The sequence below is a fragment of the Chinchilla lanigera genome, unplaced genomic scaffold (genome assembly GCF_000276665.1).
Source record: "Chinchilla lanigera isolate Chin_1 unplaced genomic scaffold, ChiLan1.0 scaffold00042, whole genome shotgun sequence".
NCBI lineage: Eukaryota > Metazoa > Chordata > Mammalia > Rodentia > Chinchillidae > Chinchilla > Chinchilla lanigera.
The window spans coordinates 7,744,251-7,769,468 of record NW_004955443.1 but is presented as its reverse complement, the minus strand read 5'-3'; the positions used below and the strand labels follow the sequence as shown (position 1 = coordinate 7,769,468).

General features: G+C 46.3%; 2 protein-coding genes and 1 long non-coding RNA gene across 8 annotated transcripts in view; 2 read left to right on the top strand and 1 right to left on the bottom strand.

Moving 5' to 3' along the window:
• Smim14 (small integral membrane protein 14) overlaps positions 1–6,709 on the bottom strand; it is a 65,786-nt gene extending 59,077 nt beyond the window's left edge. The window contains exon 1 of the mRNA XM_005391976.2: positions 6,389–6,709. The gene's annotated coding sequence lies outside the window, so the exon portion shown is untranslated. The remainder of the gene's footprint in view (positions 1–6,388) is intronic.
• Positions 3,540–24,207, top strand: LOC106146331. The gene is made up of 4 exons (XM_013518034.1): positions 3,540–3,745; positions 5,598–5,703; positions 5,826–6,347; positions 23,705–24,207. Exons 1-4 carry the CDS (start codon positions 3,540–3,542, stop codon positions 23,876–23,878), a joined length of 1,008 nt encoding a protein of 335 aa, XP_013373488.1. The 3' UTR covers positions 23,879–24,207.
• Positions 6,700–20,473, top strand: LOC102025732. 6 transcript variants are annotated; one of them, XR_001235472.1, is made up of 4 exons: positions 6,700–6,841; positions 9,141–9,218; positions 17,512–17,643; positions 19,523–19,812. It is a non-coding gene; the product is annotated as an uncharacterized LOC102025732 (long non-coding RNA). The 6 variants fall into 6 exon arrangements; XR_001235474.1 differs by lacking the exon at positions 9,141–9,218 and adding an exon at positions 20,035–20,473 and having other exon boundaries at positions 6,702–6,841; positions 19,523–19,651; XR_001235473.1 differs by lacking the exon at positions 9,141–9,218 and adding an exon at positions 20,035–20,473 and having other exon boundaries at positions 6,702–6,841; positions 19,523–19,663.
• Positions 24,208–25,218: the final 1,011 nt, after the last annotated feature.

The window sequence follows — 25,218 nt, the reverse complement described above, 5'->3', positions numbered from 1 at the left end:
CCAGTACTGCAAAAAACAATCTAGAGATGACTTAAAATATACCAGAGTTGGTGGAGTTCAAGATTAGCTTCACCAGTAAGACCCTGTCTCAAAAAAAAAATAAATAAATAAAATGAAATATCTGAGACTGGCTGGTGGTACAGTTCAGTGGTAGAGCATTTGTTTGCATGGGGGCATGGTAAGGGTGGACTTAGGTCATATCCAAATACAGTATTGTCCATTGAGAAGAGTTAATGATTTTTCAATAGGTCACTCATGTATAGCTCTATTTATTTTCTTTAGAAGCCACTTTGAAGATACCAAAGTATAGTACAACAACTCTTGATAATCTCCTACCTCTTTTGTCTGTAACTCACTATTATTTGTCTATTTGTTTTCCTGAGAAACTATTTTGTAGACAATAATATGTAAAATGATAACCATTGATAATTTCCTACCATTTTGTCTGTAATTTGCTAAGTCCCCCCTATTATTATGTTATCCTTCTTTTATTCTTTAAAATTAAAAAAAAAAAAAAAAAACAACAAATACAGTATTGTGCCCTTTTGTATCTAGGAGACTTGAGCACCTAGGATGTCAGTGTCTGGAGGGGTGGGGGTCCCCAACACTGACAGACTGTATACACTGTGTAAAGAATAAATAACCTGTGTTAAGACAAAACACACCAGCAGCCAGAGCACTGACCTCTTGCTCTGGTGTGCATACCATACGAAGGCTTCCTCAAAGCCTCACTATATTCAAAGCACCTTTATTAGGTGTTAAACTCTGGGATTTCTACACTTGTAATACTGGTCAGTAAGCGCAGGCAAGCATAAACCAGCCTCCTTGTGTACTTTCACAAAACTGACTCACATCTGTGCTCTGATCTAAACTTACAGAAAAAGGAGAAATGAGAATTCAATATGAAAATAAGCAACAAGGAAACTTTCTCCAAAATAAAAAGCACTAGAGTTTAAGATGCTATCAAATACATATAAGCCCTACTATGCCCCTAAAAATGAAGTTTTAGAAAATAGTTTCCCGGGGGCTGGGGATATAGCTCAATGGCATAAGCGCCTGCCTGGCAAGTGCAAGGTCATGAGTTTGATCCCTGGTACCACAAAAAAAAAAAAAAAAAAAGACTATAGTACAAGCATATTTCGGGGCTGGGGATTTAGCTCAGCGGCACAGTGCCTGCCTGGCAAGCGCAAGGTCGTGAGCTCGATTCCTGGTATAGGAAAAAAACCAAAAATAAAAAAAAAAGAAAAATTAAAAAAAGAAAAAGAAATACAGTTTCCCAAAGGATTTTTTTTTTAAGATAAGGTCATCCTACGCTGGTTTAGACAGGCCTGAACCCACTGTGTACCCCAGGCTAGCCTTGAACCTTAACAATCCTTCTGCCTCAGCCTTCTGAGTGCTGATATTACAGGCATGCACCACCATACCTAGTTAGAGTTGATTATTTTAAAGCAATACATAAGTCATATTAAAATTTTCAAATACTTCCCACTCAAAAGCCAAATTAAAAAATCTGGTGGAAAGTCAAGCAGGTTTTGGATACAACGGCGTCAGCCTGATGAAGAATGTGGATACAAAAGACACCCCATTAACCTTATCGCCACTGTGAGCTTTCTCGGTGGCCTGCTCTCACTCTGCAGAGAGTACCTCTTTTCCTTTAATAAATATAAAGCCTTGCTACCTTGTGTGTGGGTCTCGTCCAATTATTTGTTCAAGACAAGAACCTGGGGGGCTGGGGATTTAGCTCAGCGGCAAAGCGCCTGCCTGGCAAGCTCAAGGTCGTGAGTTCAGTTCCCGGTACCGGAGAAAAACCAAAAAAAAAAAAAAAGACAAGAACCTGGGAAGGATCTCTGGAAAAAGCCTACAACACTCCAAAACCCAGTAACACTATCTCAAAATAACAAACAAAAAAAAAAAGGGCTGGGAATGTAGCTCAGTACAAAGGCCCTGGGTCCAATCCCTAGTAACAACAACAACAGAAAAACTTTAATATGGCTTATTTTACAATTTGTCTACCTGCCATATTATATGTAATTCTTTAGACCACAGACTACCTGAAGTCATGATTCATCACAACATTATTTGTCCTAACAACTAGAAATTACATGCATGTCTAACACGAACTGAAAAACTTCAAGTGAATCAGCTTATTAAAAATATAGCCAGGCATGGTGGCACATGCCTGTAATCCCAGCACTCAAGAGGCTGAGGCAGGAGGACTGCCACAAGTTCAAGGCCAGCCTGGGCTACAGAGTGAGACTGTCTCAAAAAAACAAATAAATAAAGACAGAAAAAATTATACATTTCCATTTCAGATGGGCTAGGAATGTTATTCAGTGGTATAGTACTTGCCTAGCATACACAGATGGGTTTGATGCTTAGCACACGCACACAAAAAAAATTCATATTTGGTACAAATGAGATACAATACCCACATTCATACCCTAAGTACTGTGTACAGTTCTGATGGTAGTTCTGAAGCAGTATACGGAGACGAAAATAACACACGGGTTGAAATTTAAGTTTGTGTCACTTACTATGTTATCAGTAGCTTTTTTTAAAACTAGTAGTGGGGATTGAACAAAGGGTCTTTGCACTAAGCTACATCCCCAGCCCTTTTATTTTAAATCTTTTGAGAGAGTCTTGCGAAGGCATTAAGTTGCCCAGCCTGAGCCTGAACTTGCAATCCTTGTGCTTCCACCTCCCAGAGTGCTGGACAACCAGGCCCTGCTTCTTCACTTGTGCAGGGCAAGTATACGTACCTGCCACTAGGCTGCTCTGCAGTTAAGTGAGAACTACCTAAGAGTAATTTTTAGCATAGTATCTGACACACATGGTGTTAGAAAAATAGTAGCTACCATTACCACTATAAAGCAAGCAGCAATCTCCCAAGGGGGGATAAAGCCATTAAAATACTGAGGCAGTCTTAAACCATTAATGTGCATTAAGATCACCTGAGGGGTGTGCCGAAAATGTAAATTCAGGGGACCAGTTTCTCCAGGGCTTAATTCTGTAAGTCTCATGTAGAAAGGGGGTACTCTAGCCCAAATATCCAGGAAGGACAAAGGACGGAGCTCAGTACTAAAGTGCTGGCCTACCACGCCAAGGCCCTGATTTTGATTGCCAGCAGCACAAAAATAGAGAGTTAGTGAAGTAAGAGAATTAAAGTCAGGTGTAGCGACGCACACTTGTAATTCCAGCACTCAGGAAGCTGACGGGAGGATTGCTCTGAGTTAGAGGCCACTCTGAACTACGTAGCAAGACCCTGTCTCAAAAACAACAACAAAAACAACAAAAAGAGAATTAAAGTGCTATCTTATAAAAAGTCTGAAAATTGGGATTCTTACCCTACGGAATCTACAGAATGATTTCAAGCAGGAATATGAACTTTCACTCAGCCAACTCCCTGAACACCCACCCTGCTGCACAAAAGACAAGGGTCCCCATTCTCGAAGAACTGATTTCCGGTGGAGACAGAATATAAAGAATAAGCAAACCGCAGGGAGCGATAAATGCCGTGAAGGAAGTCAAAGAGAATGGAGATGTCGGGTAACCTCTTTGAGAAGGCAACACCTGAACTGTGCCCTGCACAACAAGATGGAAACAGCCACAGCCGTCGCAGAGGCCTGAAACCACAGGGCACAGCAAGTGCAAAGGCTCTTAGCAAAGAGCTAGCTCGGCAGGTTCCAGGGAAAACAGTGCTAACGGAGCTGAAACATGGAAGCCACTGCTGTGGCCAAGCTCCTGGGTAACGAACTAGGTAGAGGGATATGAGAAAAGTAAGAGAGGAAGGCAAAGCCAAAACGTGTAGCCTGCCTTGGGAGTTTGTTTTCCATGCTGAATGGGGATGGCACAAACTTAATTTCTAATCATCTTTTAGGCTGTGGTAAGAATGCACCCTAAAAAAGCCAAAGTGGAAGCAGGGATACCAGGCATCTGCTGGAGTAAATCAGGAGAGACGGTGGCAGCAGAGACAGGAAGAAGTAATACACACTGAACACTTTGAGGAAAATCAAAGAAAAAGGACCTAGTTACATAACAAATATTAAGAATGAGATTTGCTGGTTGGTTATGGTAGTGTATGCCTCTAATCTCAGCACTTGGGAGGCTGAGGCAGGAAAATCATCAAAAGTTTGAGGCCACCATGGGCTACATAATGATTCAAAAGCCAGCCTGAACTACATAGTGAGAGGCTGTCTCAAAAAAAAAGGAAGAATGAGATTTTTTTGGTAAATTTATGAAAAACCAACCCTAAATGGGTTGTTAGCAGATTTAAAATACTTCACAGCACTTATTCTTTGAAACTGAAGTGAAAAGGACATTTCCTTCCATAGTAAGCTCTTTCTGTGCCAATGGTAAAAAAAAGGATTACAGCCGGGCATGGTGGCACATGCCTGTAATCCCAGCACTCAGGAGGCTGAGGCAGGAGGCAGCCTGGACTACAAAGTGAGTTCAAGACCAGCCTAAACTGCGTAGTGAGACCCTATCTCAAAAAAAGACAAAAACAAAAACAGGATTACATGGGTACATACCTAAGACAATGTTAATAAAGTGAATTAACTGTAATATGTGAATTAAAATCTAGCAGGACCTTACTGGTGGAGTCCTAAAATGCACAGTATGACTAAACAACCTGAATAAAACCACTAAATAAGCAAAACTTTGAATTTCCATAACATCAACTTGGGCTGTACCAGTTCTCCCAAAAGTTAAGCAAGCTAACAACATCACCCCAGAGATCTGGGAGAAAACTTTCAAACCCTTGATTTTAGTAATTATGATTTTCCAACACAGTGAATAGTCTCTAAAAGTTAAAGTCCAGAGCTGGGAATGGTGGCACATGCCTATAATCCCAGCACTGGAGAGGCTGAGGCAGGCGAATCACCGCTGGGCTTCAAGGCTACCACTGGCTACACAGTGAGTTCAGGCCAGCCTGGACTACACAGCGAGACCCTGCCTCAAAAAAAAAAAAAAAAAAAAGCATTTCAAATAAGAAAAAATATTTTAAAAATATTTAATCCCAGGTTAGCATGAAAGTAAAAATCTAAAAAAGAGGAACTTGAAAGTAATTTCCTAACAATAAAAAGGACCAAAAGATGGAAAAAAAGAAAAAACCTTACAACCCCCAAAATATGAAAAGAAAATTTCCTTCATCTACATTAGAATTCCCACCCTGATAAAAGAAAAATTAAATCTCAGTGGTATAGAAAGATCTAAGAGGTCCACGTCCTACCACAACAAGGGCATACCCTTCAAGGAAGTACAGTAATAGCAATGCCTAAGAATTCTTCCAGGATTTGAGAGGGCGAACGAGTATTTCTGTTCTTTCTTGCAGGTTATCACAGGAACACTTCAACTGCGTTCTGAGGGAGGAAATATTTTTAAAAAGGAGGCCAAGCAAGTTTGGTTTTCTGGTCTCTCTAGCGTGGAGGGATGGGGGCTGGACAAAGGCTATACTAAAGGCACCCGCAGGGGCCATCACCTCGAGCGGAGGAGACCCCAGGCCAGCGCCACGGTCCTGGGCAGCGCGAACGCCACGCAGGGTCTCAAGACTAAAATGCTTGGAAGCAGCCTTGCTTCCCAATGGGTTTCCAAATTAGTGCATGGACAGCTGGCAAGGGTTTCGTCAACGCGACCCCTCCACGGAATGTCTCCCCCACAAAGGGGCCAGTGCGTGAAGCTCACCCGACTCTCCTGACGCCAACAGTATGACATTCTTTTATTAAGGCCACATCCTCGACTTTGCCAACCGGGGCAACTGGAAACATCCTACCGATTCTCCATGGCTGACAAATACGACCTTGGCTAAAATCCTAACATTCTTATAGCGCCAATTCGGAAAACTTTGGCTTTCAGCAACAACACCAGACTTTCAGTCCTCCAATAAAGGGCGCTGCTACCTCCTGACCATCATCAGCGGAAAAAGGGAATCCTTTACATCGCAACCCAAGCGGGCTGAAAAGCTCTCGCTTTCAGGATGGCAGGTTTCCCGTATCATCAATCACAACAAAGGACGCATCCCTGTGACTTCACCAGCCCCAGGAAGGGCCGAGACAGACGGGGAGACGAGACAGCGCCTACATCGCAGGGCTGTGGAGTTTCTCCTTTCCAGCTGCGACTTCTATTCCATCACACGCCTCCGCCCGTGCGGACGATGTGGCCCTAAAAATAAAACCTCCCGTGGCTCGCGCTCACTTTGCAGCCCAGCCCCGGCGCCCGCACAGAGGGCTCGGCTGCGGGCTGCCAGCCTCGCTCCGCTCCGGAGCCGCCAGCCCCGCGACCGGAGCAGCCCGCTCTGCCGCAGTCCCCGGCCGCCGGAGGGAACCCGGGAACAGCCGGGCGAAGGCAAGGTGGGCCGGCGAGCGGCGAAGGGAGAGGGGAAGACACTCACCCGCCCAGACAACAACCCACGGGGCGGGGAGGGTGAGGGCCGGGCCCCTCTCTCGGCAGAAAGACGCCGGGGGCTTCCAGAACGCTGCGGCTGCTCCGGACGCCGCTGCCGCTGCCGTTGCCGTTGCCGCTGCCGTTCCCGGCTGCCGGCCTCCTCCCCCAGCTCTGTTTGGATTCGGTTGACACGTCACTGTTAACCACGAGACCCGGATCTGCCGGCTCCCGCGGGCGGCGGCGCAACAGATTGCAGCGCCTGGAGACCCCGGCTGCCCCGCCTCCCGAGCATGCGCGCCGCGCGCTTCTGCCCAGGGAGTCCGGGCAGGGTGGGGCGGGGCGGGGCGCGCGCGAGCCGCGTCGGGCGCTACGTCACACCGTCACACCGTGCGTTGGGCGCGGTGAGGGGGCGACAGTTCCGGCTGGCGGGGGTGTGGCGGCGGACCGTGGAGGAAGCGGGGTGAGGCTCCGCGTTTGTTAAGTTGTCCCGCGTCGGCTCTGTGTCGCGTTCAGTGGACGCTGTCGTCTCAATGAGTGTTTCCCATTGCTGAGCCGGTGGTTTCCCTCGGCCGTGGCGGTGAGGGTGGCAGCCGGCATGGGGTGCAGGCCTGTAATTCCCAGCCCTGTGGGGGGCTGAGACGGGATTGCAGATTCGAACTCAGCCTGGCGATTTGCGATTTAACTCGACTCTGTCTCAGCATAAAAAATTTTAAAAGCGCTGAGGATGTTGACTTGATTCAGTCTCCAATACCAAAAATAGAAAATAAAAGCTCCCGGGTAGAGGGGGGCACAAACTGCTGAGACTGCATACACGCCTGTGTAGATGGTGCGGCGTTGATGGAGCACGGAGGCTCAGATCAAATTTGGACTTCGGTTCTTTTTGAAGTTTTGGGGTTTTTTTGTTTTGTTTTGTTTTGTTTTGTTTTTGGTTTTTCTCCGGTACCGGGAACCGAACTCATGACCTTGCGCTTGCCAGGCAGGCCCTTTGCCACTGAGCTAAATCCCCAGCCCCCCTTTTTTTTTTTTTGTCTTTTTAAGACAGGGTCTCCCTGTGCAGTTCAGGCTGGCCTTGAGTTCACTTTGTAGCCCAGGTTGGTCTCGAACTCACAACAATCCTCCTGCCTCAGCCTCCCGAGTGCTGGGATTACTGGCGTGCGCCACCACGCGCTGCTTGAACTTCGAAGATTACAAAAGTATGTCCGGTGTAGAGTCGTGGGTCCCCTTTATTGTTCCTGACGTCTTGCACTGGAAAACTGACCAAGATTAAGTTCGATGTGGACTTTTTAAAAAGAATGTGTGTGGGGCTGGGGATATAGCTCATCGGCACAAGCACCTGCCTGGCAAGCTCAAGGTCCTGAGTTTGATTCCCGGTACTGGAAAAAATAAAGGGAATGTGTGTCCAAGAGTGACCTGCTGACCAGGTAGCCGTGGTAAGGGACACTGTTGTTAGCCGGCCCACGCCTTGGTTTGAGGCTTTTACAGTAAGAATGCTATTTCTGAATTAACTTCATTTTTTTAGACTTAAATTGGTGGTTCCTACTCACACCCTAAGGGAATTTTTCATGGAATGGCCCACCTTGGCAAAATTTAGGATTGCTATATGTTAAGTCTGTGAATGACTAAATAAAATGCAACCAGTGCCAGTTACTCTTTAGCCCAGAAGTTCCGAACCAGATAAGCAGTGCGGGGAGGCCCTGCGGCATGCCCCCCCAACCCCACCCTTGGGCCCGGCGCTGAAAGTGTCAGTCCCAGAGGTTTCACAGAGGCGCCTCTAGGCCTTTCTTGCAGAAGTGAAAGCTGTAAAACTTGATCTTTTCACCTATACTGACTTATACCTTAGCTAGTTGGCTAATTGCCCCTCTGCTAGCTGAGTCGCCTTCAGCAAATTGCAAATCTGCGAAAATGTTTAATTAAAGTGGATGTTGAACGCAGGTGAAAGTTTCTAGAAAATTAAAGATTTCTGGTAAAACTTAAAAGTGTATCCTAAGTGCCAGTGATTACAGGTCGGCACAAATCAAGCTCGTTGGCGCTTACTGTGCAATCTTGGACTTGAATTCAGTTTGAAGTGGAATGCAGTGTCCAGGAAGTTCATACGCTGACCCTGTCTGTAGCAGAGGGTCTTTAGTTTGTGGAACTTTTAAACAGAAAATCTTGTATGCTTGGATGCATCTATGTGCACATATGTATTTAGCAACACAGCTGTGAAAAAAACCACACCTGTGTTTAAACGGAAGTAGAATTGTACTGGTTGTGACAAAATTCCCAGTACTTTGCAGAGTGAACAACATGGAGGCCAGCCTGAACTGCAGAGTGAAACCCAGTCTCAAAAAGACAAAAAAAAAAAAAAAGTGAGCAACAGTAAAATATAAAATTTTTTTTAAAAACCAAAGTGAACAAGGATATCAAGGAGGAATGCCGCGCATGGTGGCACACACCTGTAATCCCAGTACTCCGGAGACTGAGGCAGGAGGATCATTGCATTGCAAGTTCAAGACCAGCCTGGGCTACCAAGTGAGCTCAAGGCCAGCCTGAACTGCATAGCGAGACCCTGTCTCAAAAAGACACCAAAAAAAGAAAAAAAATCAAGGAGGAAATCAAAGTCCTCAGGAGCTAACCTCTGAGATGACTCTCGGTGATCATCTTACTTGTTTTGTTTTGTTTTGTTTAGAGACAGGGTCTCCTTATACAGTTCAGGCCAGCCCTAAGCCCACTTTGTTGCCCAGGTGGGTCTAGAACTCACAATGGTCCTTCTATCTCAGCCTCCAGTGCTGGAATTACAGGCATGCGCCACCGCGCCCAGCTTCGGTGATCATCTGCACCATCCAACTAACCTAGAGGTACTCTGACCACTGGAATACAACATGTCTCATGCCCAAGACACGTAGGCACAGATGGCAGCTTGCCACAGTGTTGTCTTCAACTGTGTGCACTGGGGAAGCCAGGCACCTCACCCTCTGCGCAAACAACTGTGTGCAAAGGTCCAGAGAATGAAAGTCTCTGCCAAAAGACAGCACCCACTTGCCAGCCTTGTGAGTGTGCTGCCTGGGTCCTGCAGCCCTAATTACGCATTTGGGTTGCACCTCTGCCCAGCTTCTTACCACAGTCTCATCAAGTTTCTAAAGGACAACTCTGACCCTAAGCCCTATGACATAGGTGTGGGGATTGCCCAGATCTTTAAATTCAATCTTTACAAACTTTAAACAATGAAAGAACTAAAAAATATGTGTGTGTGTGTCTATATGTAGTTTAAAGAATAACAGCTGGGCAAGGTGGTGCTCACCTGTAATCCCAACACTTTGGAGGCTGAGGCAGGAGAATCACTGTGAGACTGGGTTTCACTAAATCAATGAACTTTTCAGGCAGGGCTCCAATATGTGGTCCTCCTGCTTCAGCCTCCCAGAATTCTATGATTTCAGGCATGCATACCAGGCACACCTAGCCATTTTTAAATTTTATTTATAAATATATCATTATTTGTATGTTGTAGTCAGGGTTTGCAAGGGAAACAATTTAATACAGGACACATAACTTGCCAGGCATGCCTGTAATCCCAGCACTTGGGAGGCTGAGGCAAGAGAATTGTTGCAAGTTTGAGACCAGCCTGGGCTACAAAGTGAGCTCAAGGCCAGCCTGAACTGCATAGCGAGACCCTGTCTCAAAAAGACCCAAAAAAAGACACATAACTTATAGGATTAATTTATAGTAGCCACCCAAAAAGTCAAATGCAAAAGAACGTGAGAGATCTGTCCACACACTAGAGACCCAAAGAATCAAGCTGAGAGCCTGGATCCCACAGCAGTGTCCTGCACAAGTTCATCTGAAGACCTAGAGCCCACGGCAGTGTCTTCCACGAGTCCAGCTGGAGGCCTAGAGCCCACAACAATATCTCATGCAAGTCTGTACCAAGGGTCTGCTTGGGAAGGCCCAAAGGGCAGTGGTGGAAGCTAGAAAGTCTGTACCAGAGGGATGAAGGATCCATGCTAGCAGTCTGAGGGGTCTGCACTGGAGCCAGGAAGCGACACTCAAGATAAGGAACCAAAAGAACCACAGCCATCTTCAGTGACAGCAAGGACCCAAGCTCCTCCCATGATAACAGCCAAGTTCATGTCAGGAAAGCAGTGTGACAAGTTTCTCCAGGAGGATCAACAGCACACCATCTTCTTCTCCAATTCTTTTATGCTGCTGGCAACAATCCTCAAGTGGGCCTTCCACACCTAGCACCGCACTGACTCAGTTCAGCTGGGTGTTACAAGTTGACCCTTAGTTAACCCACCACAAAAATTAATCTGGGTAATTTAGTAAGATCATGTCTCAAAATGAAAAGTTTTGTCTCAAAACAAAAAAACAACTAAAACAAGCTGTGGTGGTAGCTCAGTGGCAGAGCACCTGGGTTTAATCCTTGGTTCCAAAAAACGAGCAAACACAGGAAAAGATTACCATATCACATGAACCCCGTGTGGTGGGTATGCTAGTAATCCCGTATTATGGGAGGCTGAGGTTGGAGGATGGTAAGTTCAAGCCCATACTGGGCAATTTAGCAACCTAGAGACTGTTGTGGGTTCCATCTAGATGTCCCCAGAAAACCTCTTGTGATCATAGGTGGAGCTTTGGGGAGATGACTGGGTTATGGGCCTCACAGCTCACCTGCTGTTGCAGGGTGGTCACTGGGGACATGGGCTGGAAAGCTCCACTTCCCCAGTTGCTCCTTTCACTCTGCTTCCTACTGCTGTGATCCCCACCCCATTCCACCCCTACCCTCTGCACGCCACCCTGCCTTGGAGCCAGTGGACTACACACTGAAACCTCTACAAACTGTGAGCTAAAATAAACCACTTTCTCCTTCTTCCTTCCTCCTCCTCCTCCTCCTCCTCCTCCTCCTCCTCCTCCTTTTTCTTTTATAGACAGTGTCGAACTATGTAGCCTCGGCTGGCTTACGACTCACAGTGATGCTCCTACCTCAGTCTGCCTGGGATTGCAGGCTTCTGCCACCACACCTGACAAATTTCTCCCTTCAGTGCTGAATGTCAGGTGTTGTGTCTCAGTGACAAGAAAGTAAGAGACCCTGTCTCAAAATTTTAAAAAATTTAAAAATGAAAGATGTGGTTTAATAAGAAGACCATGGATTCGGTTCCCAGCACGGGGGAAAGAAAAGCAGGCTCTGGGGACCCTCCGTGGCGTTCTGCCCTTTGGAAATCCTTCTGAGAGTCCAAGGGGAAAGCAAAGTGGGAAGTGTTGCTGCTCACCGAAGAAGCTTGTGCGACATCCGAAGGTGACTGGAGTCGGCACATTGAGGCCCTAGATTGGGCTCTTGAAGTGGCGACACAGGACATGAGCTAGGCTGACATGGAGGAGCTGAGTCTACATGGTGGTGGCCCCGAAGGAAGGGCAAACCACTGACAGCAATTATTCTGTGTCTGGTGTGGTGTGCATGCCCATAACCTAGCACCTAGGAGGCTGAGGCAAGACACAGTGCTGACATCAGGAGGGACCAGCCTAGGGAAGAGGGACAGGCAGCCCCTGGCCTTTGCCTGCTGCTCATTAAAAGCGTGCCTTGTGTTCCCTCTGGGACAGCGTGGACCTTTCAAGCCATTTTTGTTAAGAACCACTGCTGCACCTGGGCTCAGTATCCTTGGCCCCTTCAGATGCCAAATAGGGAATAAAAGGAAAGAAGCTTGACCTCATGTTGTGTCCTTTGGGTCAGATCTCAGCTTCTCAGACAGGCAGTGTCTGTCTAGGAGCTGCCAGACAGGGTGGATCAGGCCTGAATTTATAAGATCTCATCCCCCTTGAATGCTGAAGAGACAAGGTAAGGGACATTCAGCTACATCCAGATGTTTCCAGCAATCACCCTGAATTGGTGGTCACCAGATTCCAAGAAAGATGGAGGCCCACACAACTGAGAATCCCACAGACAGAGACAATCCCTACTTGGGAAAAGAACCACTCCTCAGCCAAGAGGATTCCAGAGCTATGACACCACGACTGAGATATTAGTCAACGGGACCCCGGCTGCAACAGGCGTGGTGGCACATGCCTGTAGTCCCAGCACCCAGGAGGCTAGGCAGGAGAATCACTGAAAATTCCAGTCCAGCCTGGGCTACATAGTGAGACCCTATCTCAGAACAACAAACAACCAAAATAAATATGCATGGTATGGTGGCACATTCCTTTAATCCCAGCACTCAGGGATGCTGAGTTAAGAGAATTGCCCCAAGTTTGAGGCCAGCCTGGACTGTTCAAGTATCCTTGAACTACATAGCAAGACCTGCCTCAAAAAATAAAACCAAAAAAAAAAAAAATTGATTAGCTTTTCCAAAAAAAAGCTTTACTTTGCAAAATTGCTCCTTTAAAATCATTCTTCTTGCCTTTGTTGCTTTGCTGTCCTCTGCCTACCATGAACTGTTTCTCCTCTGCAATGCCTGACTGCCATGCCACCCTGCCTTGGAGTCAGCTGGTTATGGACTAAAACCTCCACACACTATCATTTAGCATCTGTTTTCTGTTCAAATGAGCTGTCCTAACTGTATCAGGCCTCTTTTACTGTAATTGTCTGAAAAGCCTGGAAAAGGTGTAAAAATCACCAAGGAAGACTCAATATCCTTGGCCAAGAAGGTCACCAGCCAAGGTCTTATCTCTTGCAATGAAATCTTGACCTCTGGTTGACCAGCAATTTGTTGACAAAATGCAGACACAGAAGCAAAAGTAAAAATCTTTCACGGGTCATAATTTCCCTGAGATAAAGTATATCTAAAAGAGGCCTTTGGACGAAAACATCTCCAGCTCAAGTTCCTACGCAATACTTGGTGGTTAACATTACTCCAAAATACTTTTCACTTCATGACTGCCAGGGTCTTTCCACTTATCCATTTGTGAAGATTCTTTCAAAGATGGCTTGGAAGCTAACAAGGCAATTTGGGCATTTATTTTGCTGGTAATTTTCTTTTTTCTTTTTTGTCTTCTTGAGACAGGGTCTCACTATGCAGTTCAGGCTGGCCTTGAGCTCACTTTGTAGCCCAGGCTGGCCTTGAACTCTCCAACGATCTTCCTCCCTCAGCCTCCCGAGTGCTGGGATTTCAGGTATGTGCCACCATACCCAGCTGTTGCTGGTAATTTTCAAAACTAATTCCTCAGTAAGAATAGTTCAAAATGCTTCAATAGTTTCACTGACATAAACTTTTCTGCCAGATGTGTGGATAAAGTCACATGACTGATGTGGCATAATAACATGAGTTGACCATTTCAGAGTGTAGCTCAACTCTGCTGATTTAGGGCCATTTCCATCAGATTCCAAATCAGTTTCCGTCAGATTCCAGATCTGCTGGAGCCCTGACCATAGTCTTCCAAAGCCCTGTCTAAAAAAATCATCAGAGTCTTCTATTTCAGAAAAATCAAAGGCATTAGATGTATATAGCCTACATGTTCCAGAGCAATGCTAACATTGTGCCTAGGAATGCTATATTTTCTAGGATCTGACATCCTCAGTGATTAAGAATGTTATGGCTATGTCTAGTTGTTCTCCCAAAGCCTCTTGTGGTCTTAGGTGGGGCTTTTTGGAGGTGGCTGGATCTAGGGTGTGGACTGCTGGGATCAAGGATGTGATGTGGAATTGATTCATGCTTCGATGCTGGAATTAAGGGTGCCCCACCCTGGGTATGAGCACTACCCAATGTAAAATAAGGTAAAAGGAACAGAAAGAGGCTCAGTACTTGTTGCTTGCTGCTTTTTTGCTGCTTTGCTGCCTTCTGCCAGCCAAGAACTCTTTCTCTTCTGTGATGACCCTCTGTGAGGCCACCCTGCCTTGGAGCCAGCCAACTATGAACTGAAACTGCAACAAGCTGTGAGCCAAATAAACCTTTCCTCCTTTTTAAAAAAAAAATCATTCTAGCAGAGTTTGGTGGTGCATACCTGTAATCCCAGTACTTGGGAGGCTGAGGCAAGAGGATCGCTCTGAGTTCAAGGCCAGCCTGGGCTATATAGCAAGACCCTGTCTCAAAAAAAGTGCTGGTAATGCAGCTTAGTGTGAAAGCCATGGGTTCAATTGCCAGGACCACAATAATTAATCAATTAAAAGTAAAAAATGATAATTGATCTATCATTAATGAAGTCTGTGTCTCAATAAGGGCAGTGTTTTGGAGGGCAAAGGAGAGCCATATTCCCATTTTTCTGGTGGTCCTAGGGGAGCTCCCTGAATCATGCATTAGGAGAGTGCAGACCACTCCCACTCTAGGGAGGAGTTTTGCTTTGTTTCTGTGCCACACCCCCGCTGGGGGTTCAACCAGGGGTTCCCTGTGTCATTGAGCTGCACCCCGCCCACAGCTCAGTTCTTGGCTGTCAGTCTTCTCAAAGGACATCTGATCCAAGCTGGAACAGAATGTTCTTTCATTCTGAGCTTCTAACTTCTACCAAAACGGTTGGATTTTTCCATTTATAAACCCATTTATTACCCAGGGAAAGTGGCACATGCTTGTAACTCCAGCACTCAGAGAGGTTGAGGCAGGATGACTGCAAATTCCAGTCCAGCCTGGACAATTTAGCGAGACCCTGTCTTGAAGTAAAAAATAAAAAGCTGGGTATGGTGGTGCTCACCTGTAATCCCAGCACTCAGAAGGTGCAGGCAAGACAATTGCAGTGATTTTGAGGCCAGCCTGAACTACCATATTTCCTTAAAAACAAGACCAGGTTTCATGTTCATTTTTGCTCCAAAAGATACAGGGTTTATTTTCAGGGGCTCTTTTATTTTTTCACGTACAGCAATCTACATTTACGACACATGGCATATTGCATTATGAAGATTCATATTAGATGCAGTCACATGGTTCTGCCCCCAGCCAGCAGCCACCTTGTTAGCATACAAAACACTCAGCACTGTGAGCCAGTAAAGGTTTCAGGAGCTGTGTGGCCAGAGAGGGAGACACAAATACACGACTGTGTCTATCTGTCACTGTGTCACAGTGTCCTTTTAAGTTGCAAAATACAAAGCTAGAGGTTTGTAGAACACTTCTTTGAGATTATGTCACCTGCATATTCTTTTGTGTGTGTGTGTTTTTGAGGCAGGGTCTTGCTGTGCAGTTCAGGCTGGCCTTGAGCTCACTTTGTAGCCCAGGCTGGTCTTGAACTCGCAACGATCCTCCTGCCTCAGCCTCCTGAGTGCTGGGATTACAGGGGTGCACCACCACACCCAGTTTACAGTGTTTTATGTACAATATTTTTGTTGCAGTTTTGGGGTGGGCAGTACTTGGGATTGAATTGGGGGACCCTCTACTACTGAGCTATGTTCCCAGTCCTTTTTATTTTGAGACACTGTCTTGCTAAATTGCACAGGCTGGGCTTGAATTTGTAATTCTTAGGAAGTGCTGGGATTACAGGCATGCTGCACCTCGTCAGGCAGTGCATTTCTAGACTCTATATGTGCATTTCATTGATAAGTCAAGGAGTTTTAGGGGCTGGGGATTTAGCTCAGTGGCACAGTGTCTGCCTGGCAAGCGCAAGGTGGTGAGTTCGATTCCCGGTACCGGAAAAAAAAAAAAAAAAAAAAGGAGTTTTTTGGCCAAAGGAAGAAAAATCGTTTTGTCATGTAAAGGCCTCGGCCTCAGCTCAGGGTGGTGCTGCGACAGACAGTTCTAGCCCAGAGGCCCAGAATCAGCCTGCACCCTTTTGCTGCTGCCTGTGGGCTGCTCTGAGCTCCCAGCAGGGCTGAGACATTTGATGAACCGCGTTGCACTGTAGAGGGGTCAGGCGCTCCCGCGACTGCGGCGCCCTCCACCGGTGTGTGTGATTACTGTCATCGGTGAAACGGAGGTTGAGCTTCCGGCTTTACCTGGCCCTGCAGCCCAGTCATTAAAGTAGGAAGACACCCTTGTGGTCACAAAACGCAAAGTGCCAGGCAGGACTTCAGTGCAGCTCTGCACGCTAAGTATTCTGTTTCCTGATTCGAGAGAAACCATATCTCCGCTAGGTCCTGGTAGGAGCAGACAGAGGAGCTGCTCCGGCCGGGCGCAGCCTGTGCCGGGATGCACGTCCTTACTTTGGCCTCGTGGATCTGTTCTTTTCCTTGGGAAGCTGCTGTTTTACAGCTCTGTCCTTTTGAGTTCGGTGATGTTGCTCTAGTTAGGACCTGGAATGTCCCCCAGAGGTCCAGGGGTTACAGCTCGGTCCCCAGCTTAGCACTGCTAGGTGGTGGGATTTTTAAGAGGTGAGGCCTAGCCAGACATGGTGGCTACCCATCCTCCATGAATAGAAGTTTTTTGTTTTTTGGGGTTTTTTTGGTCTTTTTGAGACAGGGTCTGGCTATGCAGTTCAGGCTGGCCTTGAGCTCACTTTGTAGCCCAGGCTGGTCTCGAACTTACAAGGATCCTCCTGCCTCAACCTCCTGAGTGCTGGGATTACAGGTGTGCGCCACCAGGCCTGCCCGTGCATAGAAGTTTATTTATAATTAAAATACTTGATCATCAACACTTGGGAGGCTGAGGCAGGAGGATCACTGTGAGTTCGAGGCCAGCCTGGGCTACACAGTGAGTCCAGGCCAGACTACATAGTGAGGCCTGTCTCAAAAATCAATAAATTAAAAAATTTTTTTTAAATGGAGGAAACAGTGGCACACACCTGTAATCCCAGCTACCCTGAGGACTAAGACAAGAGGATTGAAATTTCAAGGCCAGTATGGGCAGTTTAAGGACTAAGCCTGACATGGTGAACACACCTGTAATCCCAGTACTTGGGAGGCTGAGGTAGGAGGATTGCCTCAAATTCAAGGCCAGCCTGGGCTGCATAGTGAGACCTTGCCTCAAAAAACCAGATACATACATACATACATACATACATACATATTGGGGGTGTGGCTCTGTGGTAGGATAGCCTTGGGTTTAATTCCCCAGTACCAAAAACAAGCTTGCCTGAACTTTCACTTGCTCTGGTATCACAGTGTTGTTGGCCAAGAGACAGGTTAGATTCCAGCAAGTGATGTTATATTTAGACATAGAATCCAAGGTTTCCCCTCATGCCAAGCAAAAATGTCATGGTTCCCATTCAAAACAAGACTGTGACAAAATGTGAGTAGAGGTATTTATGCGTCCATTGGTATGTTTTATGACATATTTTGGTTTTTGTGACTTGTTTGCTTGTTGTTTGCAGAGCTGGGGAACAAACCCAGGACACTGTGTGTGCTAGGATGTCACTCCAGCCCTGAGCTACACCTGTGGCTTTTGAAATGGGAATAAATTGGAAGCAAAAGACCTCGCGTGGAAAAATTTTCAATTTTTTAATGTAAGTTTGCTAGGGCCAGGGCAAAAGTTTTGAGAGAGCATAACATCAGTGAATCCAGCGGATAGGAACCAAAAAGAGATGGAATTTGCCAATAGTTTTAAAGTACAGTATAAAAGCACACGGTGCCCTAAGATTATAGAAAACATGCCATCTGTATTTGAACTGCAGGCGAAGTCTAAGACAAAGATTTCTGGCAGTGATGATTTATATGGGTGGAGGCCTGCTTTTCCTACTGGAGGACGGAGCATAGTTAGAAACATAATTTAAGGGCAGATAATATTTTCAACCGTTAAATCACAGGACTACTGAGAAATAGAACATCAAAGACAGACACTGGCTGAGGGACTGAATAAACATGACCTAGAAACAGAACACACAGTCCTTGGCTTCAGCAAGTAGTTCTCCACCCAAATGCTGGAAATTACATTAAGCAACAACACTGTTAAACCACGGATGACTCCGTCTACCAGCTGCTCGCAGCCCAGAGTGACTGGCTCGCCAGGGGCAGAAAGTGAGCAGGCACTGGGCAGTACTAGGTGAACATTTTCAGGGTGCCAGTCTTGTTCCGTGTGGTAGATATCGTATATAATTCTCCCAATAATGCTATTGTGATGCTATTATTAACTTGTAGAGAAAAGGAAAATGAAGGCAGGCAGGGTGTCACACTCCTATGATCCCAGCACTTTGGAGGCTGAAGCAGGAAGAATCCTGAGTTCGAGGTCAGCCCAGGCTACATACTAAGTTCTGAGTGTGTAGCAACACCTTGTCTAAAAAACAAAAAAAAAAAAAAAGAAAGAAAAAAAGAGGGCACCAAGGAAAGTCATCTCAGCTTTGACTTCAGAGCCTACATTCTTAATCACTGTCCTCTAAAACTAGAGTCTCCATACCAGTGTTTAATAATCTGTACAGGGTGGCTAGTGGTGGCATGGAGAAAGCATTTTTTAAGGTAGAAAAGCACTTCATGAGACTTTATTTATTTAGTTTTTTGAAACATGGTCTTGCCATGTAGTTTAGGCTGGCCTCAAACTCACAGTAATTCTCTTGCCTCAGCCTCCTAAGTGCTGGGATTACAGGCTTGCACCATCATGCCTCGCTTCATGAGACTTTAATCTCTAAAATTTATAATTTCACATGAAATCTTCACTGTAAATTATCACCTCTCCTTATTTTTGTGGTCCTTGGTGATGGGGTTTGAACCCAGGGTCTCACACTTGCTAGCCAAGCACTTGGCTACTGAGCTGCATTCTCAGCCTTTTTTTATTGTTGTTCTTTTGAGACAGGGTTTCACTATGCAGTCCAGGCTGGCCTTGAACTCATGGTGATCCTGCTGTCTCAGTCTCCTGAGTGCTGAGACAACACCCTCACTCCATCTTATTTTCTCTTTGAAGCTGCCCTGTACTCACTTTAGCAGGCAGAACATACACCAAAATTGAACCTGCCCAGAGGCTGGGGTGGGACAATGAGATTACGGAGAGTTTCCACTCAGGTTGTTTTCCTTACTAATCCTTTCTTCTTTAGCTTTTTTTGTTATTATTATTATTATTATTATTATTATTATTATTATTTTGTCTTTTTGTGATAGGGTCTCGCTATACAGTTCAGGCTATACTTTGTAGCCCAGGCTGGCCTCAAACTCGCAAGGATCCTCCTGCCTCAGCCTCCTAAGTGCTGGGATTACAGACATGTACCACCAAACCCAGCTCTTTTTCAGGTTTTTGTTCTTGTTCCTTCCCAGTCTGCTTTTCAGCTCTTTTTTTGCGGGGTGGGGTACCAGGAATTGAGCTCCGGACCTTGAGTTTGCCAGGCAGGTGCTGTGCCACTGAGCTATTTCCCCGGCCCTAACTCTTTATTTTTTAACTTTTCCCACTTCTGCAAGAAGAGCTGCAGTATCATGGTCATCACGCTGCTCTTCAAAATCTTCATCTTCCTCAGCTGTTAGAGGATCATCCCCATCAAGGTTGCAGCAGGAATCTGGTCTGACTGAGGCTTCTTTGACACTGAAGAAGAGGTCCTGTGGAGGGTTGGAAAATCTCTTTTTTTCTCCTGCAGGAGTTTTCTCTCTGTCTTCCAGTTCTCTCCTAAAGTCATAATTAGGAACCTCTTTAAGGGCATCCTGAGTAGTCTGGACCCTTGTCTTTTTTTTTTTTTTTTTTTTTTGGTTTTTCTCCCGTACCAGGAACCGAACTCACGATGTTGCGCTTGCCAGGCAGGCGCTTTGCCACTGAGCTAAATCCCCAGCCCCTGGACCCTTGTCTTTATGAGAGGGAAGGTCCCTGCTTGAATATTGCTTTGAGAGTTGGCTCGGTTCACCCTTTCCTTTTCTTCCACCACTTGCGGGCTCAAAAGTTGGCCTGGCTGCTGTGGTCATTTCTTGTGCATGGCTGCCTGCAGACCCATGTGTGGAAGAGCTTGAGAGCCATCTGCTCGCTGCAGATTCGAAGGGGCCAGTGAAGGTGACAGCTCAGTGTCCTCTGCGAGTCCGAGGGGTCTGCAACAGAAGCCAGGAGATGACGTCCAAGGTGAAGGTGAAGACTTCAGCTTCTCGGTGAAACAGAGCGAGGCTTCATTCTTGGCTTCCCACTTACACCATTCTGGCCATGAGACGCCCTAGGGTGGGCCCTCTGTCCTCAGTAAATCCCCAGCCACACCCAGAGCCCTGCTGCTCTGATTTAGTCGGGCAATTCTTACTCAAGCAGTGAACTGTCACATGTGGGTTGTATTTAATTTACATAAATTAAATTTCCACATACATATATTTCTGTATGCTTAGGACACAGGAACCTCATCCCCAAAGGACTGTAACAGCCATAAAGAAGGAACTCATTCTTTACGTTACTTTGAGGTTTCAGCAACCAAAACAGCTTCACCTGGACCGAGTGACTACTAATTTCCCTTAGTCTTGGGGGAAAAAGTGAATGGAGTGGGCGGAGAAATGTGATTTTTTTTCCACATATAATTATCAGAAAGGGTAGGAAAGTGTGTCCAGAGAGGGGAACAGGGTTTTTCTCCTGCCAGGGGTGGCCTCCCACTACACTGGTGCACCCCAGCTGTCACCTGGACTTGCTGCCCTTCCACAGTGGCGCCTTGGGTGGTGGGAGCGATCCCAGCAGAGTGGACCTCTGCTGTCCTTCCCGACCCACTCCCCTGCAGAAGGAGCGGCCACTGCCATCCTCCAGCCGCTCACTGGGGTTCTGGTACCAAGGAGCCTCCGAAGATCATGGAAGCAGCCCTGGGACTCCCGGCTCCCACAGTCCTCCCCGCTCACAGTCCTCCCCGAAGTGGCTTTGTACCGCTGGGTGTAGCACGACGGTATAGTTTATGCCTAACATGCTTGGAGCTCTGGGCTTGACACCTAGTACCCACCCCATCTTTTTTGGAGGGGTGGTAGTGGTGTTAGGGATTAAACTCAGGGCTTTATGCACATAATACAGGTGCTCTACCACTGAGCTACATCTCCAACTCCCCCAAAATTTATTTTTTGCTTTTTGAGACAGGGTCTCACTATGCAGTTCAAGCTGGCCTTGAGCTCACTTTGTAGCCCAGGCTGGTCTCGAACTTTCAGCCTCCTGAGTGCTGGGATTACAGGGGTGTGCCACCCTGCCCAGCAAATAGATATTCTTTTTTGGGGGGGTTCTGAAAGTTGAACTCAGGACCTCACGCCTGCAAGGCAGGTGCTTGTGCCATTGTGCTGTATCCTCAGCCCAGGTTTTTTGTTTCTTGAGATAGGGTCTTGCTATGTATTTCAGGCTGGCCTTAAACTCACTGTGTAGCCTAGGTTGGCCTCAAACCCCTGGGAATCCTCCTGCTTCAGCCTCTCAAGTAGTGGCATTACAGGCATGCACCACACTTGGCTTCCCAAAATTTCTTTCTTTCTTTTTTTTTGTCTTTTTGAGACAGGGTCTCACTATGCGGTTCAGGCTAGCCCTGAGCTCACTTTGTAGCCCAGGCTGGTCTCAAACTTGCAATGCTCCTCCTGCCTCAGCCTCCCAAGTTCTGGGATTGCAGGTGTGCACCACTACCCCCAGCTAAAGTTTCTTTTAATTATTTGTTAAATATGATATCATATTTGAATTTAAGATCCAGAGTTCTAGCCATATGTAATGGTACATGCCTGTAGACCCATCTATTGGGGAGGCTGAGGAAGGAGGATCTCTTGAGCCCAGGTGTTTGAGATCAGGCTGACCAATGTAAGATCTCATCTTTATTAAAAGAAAGAAAAGAGGCCAGGTGTGGTGGGGCATGCCTGTAATCCCAGTACTCGGGAGGCTGAGGCAGGAGGATTGTTGGGAGTTCGAGACCAGCCTAGGCTACAAAGTGAGCTCAAGTTCAGCCTGAACTGCATAGCGAGACCCTGTCTGAAAAAGAAAAAAAAAAAAAAAGAAAGAAAGAAAAGAGAACCTTTAAGTGTCCTTGCTTTTGGTTACCCTTTTCCAGGTGCATACATACAATGCACATTCTTTTTTTTTAATCTTTTTGAGACAGGGTCTCACTATCAGTTCAGGCTTGCCTTGAGCTCACTTTGTAGCCCAGGCTGGTCTCAAACTCCCAACAATCCTTCCTCAGCCTCCTGAGTGCTGGGATTAGAGGTGTGCACCACCACAATGCACATTCTTGATCAAGTTTCTCATCAACATCAGTGAACTAACTAACCGCTGAGCTTTGCCATAGATGAAAAACTTTGAGGGACATTGTGAGGGAGAAAAATAAATGGCCAGTCATTTGTCCTTGAAGAAGCACACAGTTGGAGAGGGAGGAAAAGCACATGAAAAATAAACTCTTCAAGCGCTCATGTCGCAGCTTCGGACACAGCAGGTTTCGGCACTCCCGTTTCACAGGTACTGCTCCCAGGCCCTCTCTTGTCTTTGGCTGGCTCCTGTATCTCAGCAGTGGCCCTTCAGTGTGATTCTTCAGTATCCTTTTGTCCTTTTTACAACCCACTGTCATCCTCAATAATTGCAAATCCTCCCAAGTCCTGAAGTTGATGTCCACCCAATGACTGCCAGATCTGTACTCTCTGTGCTCTGGAATCAGTTGCCACCTGCCTGCTGGGCTGGCCCTAGTGGACTCCGGGGTTGTCTTTTCCATGCCTATTACACACTAGCTAGTGGGGCGCTGCGCCATCGGCCTGTGTGTCCTACCCAGCACACTTTTTTTGGTTTGTTGAGGCAGGGTCTTGATACCGTATTTCTCCCAAAATAAAACCTAACTGGAAAATATGCCCGAGCACGATTTTTCAGGATGCTCATCATAGAAGCCCTACCTGCAAAGTAAGCCCCAGGTAAGATTGTCAGACAGGTACGTTTGGTACGTCTGTGCAGCGCACAATGCACATAATGGATTATAAGATAAAATTTAATTACATATAAAGAAACATTCTTGACATTAATACTTAAATAAATGATATAATTAAGTATTTATAAATACCCAAGCAGCCACCTTGAGATGAGAGGTGAACACCTATGTAAACAGATGAACTGGAGCCTTATTGCCAAATGACCAATCAAAGTACAGACACAACTCATGGATAACATGTGCACTTGGTAGCAAATGGACATGCTTGTGTCTAATATGAATCTTCATAATCCATGGTGCCTCAGTTCACAAACAATTCTGCCCGTGATTCAAGAAACTGGGGATACTCCATAGATTTCAAATTTAATATTGTTCTTCATGTTTTAGCCAATCTGAGTAGGGATTTTGCTGCTTTTATTCAGAAGAATACTAAGTGGCCAGATGTGGTAATACAGACCTGTAATCCCAGCACTTGGGAGGCTGAGGCAGGAGGATCATAACTGAACTGGAGGAGAACCAGATCAAATTTCCCTATAAGGTCAACACTGAACCTAACCAGTGAATTTGATTCGGTTCTCGTCCAATTTATTTTGCAGCCAGAATCGTGGGAAGAATTAAGTTCATGAACCGAGGTAGCACTGTACATTATGTGTGGCAGTCGGCATAGTAATTGTCCTCATGTGAAATAAACTTTCTCTGAATTTTGGTGCCTACAGTTTTTGTTGCTTTTGTCTGGATTGTCATTCTTTTTGTTTGTCTGTTTTTTTAGACAGGGTCTCACTTTGTAGCCCAGACTGGCCTCAACCACACAGCAACCCTCCTTCCTCAGCCTTCGAATGGTGGGATTACAGGCAGGCACCGCACAGCTGGCTTTACCGTCATTTTTAATTGTGATCGTTTTTGTTGCCACTCGCCTTGTAAATCTTCAATTAACACTAGATGAAATGGAAACTCTAGGAAGCCAGCCTGCAAGCGTTGTGACGTGGGTGAAGAATTCCTGGGAGGACATCACGGACAGCTGTGTTACCGATGCCCTGCGAGCAGGCTGCACTGACAAGGAGTGCGCCTGTAAGGACAGCTCAGTCGCCGGACAGGAGAGATGGGGGCCAGTGGCTCCACAGGAAGCGGAGTCACAGGAAAAGGCCAGAGTTCAGGCTTTGGAGAGTTATGATAACGTTCCAGAAGAAAATGACAGTCTGTATTTGAATAAATGTAGATTTTTGTTTGTTTCTGAGACAGGGTCTTGCTATCGAGTTCAGACTGGCCTGGACTCACCATGCAGCCTAGGCTGGCCTCACACTTAAGGTGATCCTGCGTGCTGGGGTTACAGGCTGGCCTCAAACTCAGCCTCCCGAGTGCTAGAGTTACAGGTGTGTGCCACCGTGCCTGTAGAAAATGTAGATTGTTATATGTGAACAAATAAGACGTTCTCTGAAAATAAGCCCTAATGTGTCCTTTGGAGCAAAAATTAAAATGAGACCCAACCTTATTTTCAGGAAGATATGGTATATAGTTTAGAGTGGACTTGAACTCACTTAAGTAGCCCAGGCTGGCCTCAAACTTGCAGTGATCTTCCTGCCTCAGCCTCCCGAGGGCTGGTATTCCAGGCATGCACCACCATACCAGTCTTTTCCTATGCAATACTCTCACTAGTGATTGGTTTAAATGATTGTGGTCTAGAGCACTGGTTTGGTGTTGACATCCCATGTAGGTACTGACAAGGAAAGAGACCTATAAAAAGAGGTGACCTCTCTTTTCTCTAGTATAGCCATGTGCAGACTCAGGACAGAAAAGTGGTGATGTCCTTACACACTCGCCCAAGGGAAGCTGACCTGGGGTGAAAAGCATAGCCCAGAGACTCTCTGGGGAAGGAAACTGGGGACACTCTAGGTCAGCTCTAAAGCCCACTCTACAGATTTCCACTTTGAGAGTTTAACACTGTTCTTCATGTTGCAGCCAATCTGAGTGAGGGTTTTTGCTGCTTTTATTCAGAAGCATACTAATTGGCCAGGCATAGTAATACACACCTGTAATCCCAGCACGTGGGAAGCTGAGGCAGGAGGGTCATAAATTCAAGTACAACCTGGGGAATTTATCAAAACACTGTTTAGAAAGTGGGGGAGGGGAGAAAGGGAAGAAAAGAAAGGAAAGGAGGGAGAAAGGAAGAAAGAACCAGGCGTGGTGGCGCATGCCTGTAATCCCAGCATGTGGGAAGCTGAGGCAGGAGGATTGTTTCGAGTTTGAGACCAACCTGGGCTACAAAGTGAGCTCAAGGTTAGCCTG

Coding starts and splice junctions, on each gene's coding strand:
- LOC106146331 (XM_013518034.1), top strand. CDS start 3,540: ATGTCGGGTAACCTCTTTGAGAAGGCAACACCTGAACTGTGCCCTGCA. Junction 3,746..5,597: donor TGCTGTGGCCAAGCTCCTGG/GTAACGAACTAG, acceptor TTTCCAAATTAG/TGCATGGACAGCTGGCAAGG. Junction 6,348..23,704: donor AACAGCCGGGCGAAGGCAAG/GTGGGCCGGCGA, acceptor CTGTTTTTTTAG/ACAGGGTCTCACTTTGTAGC.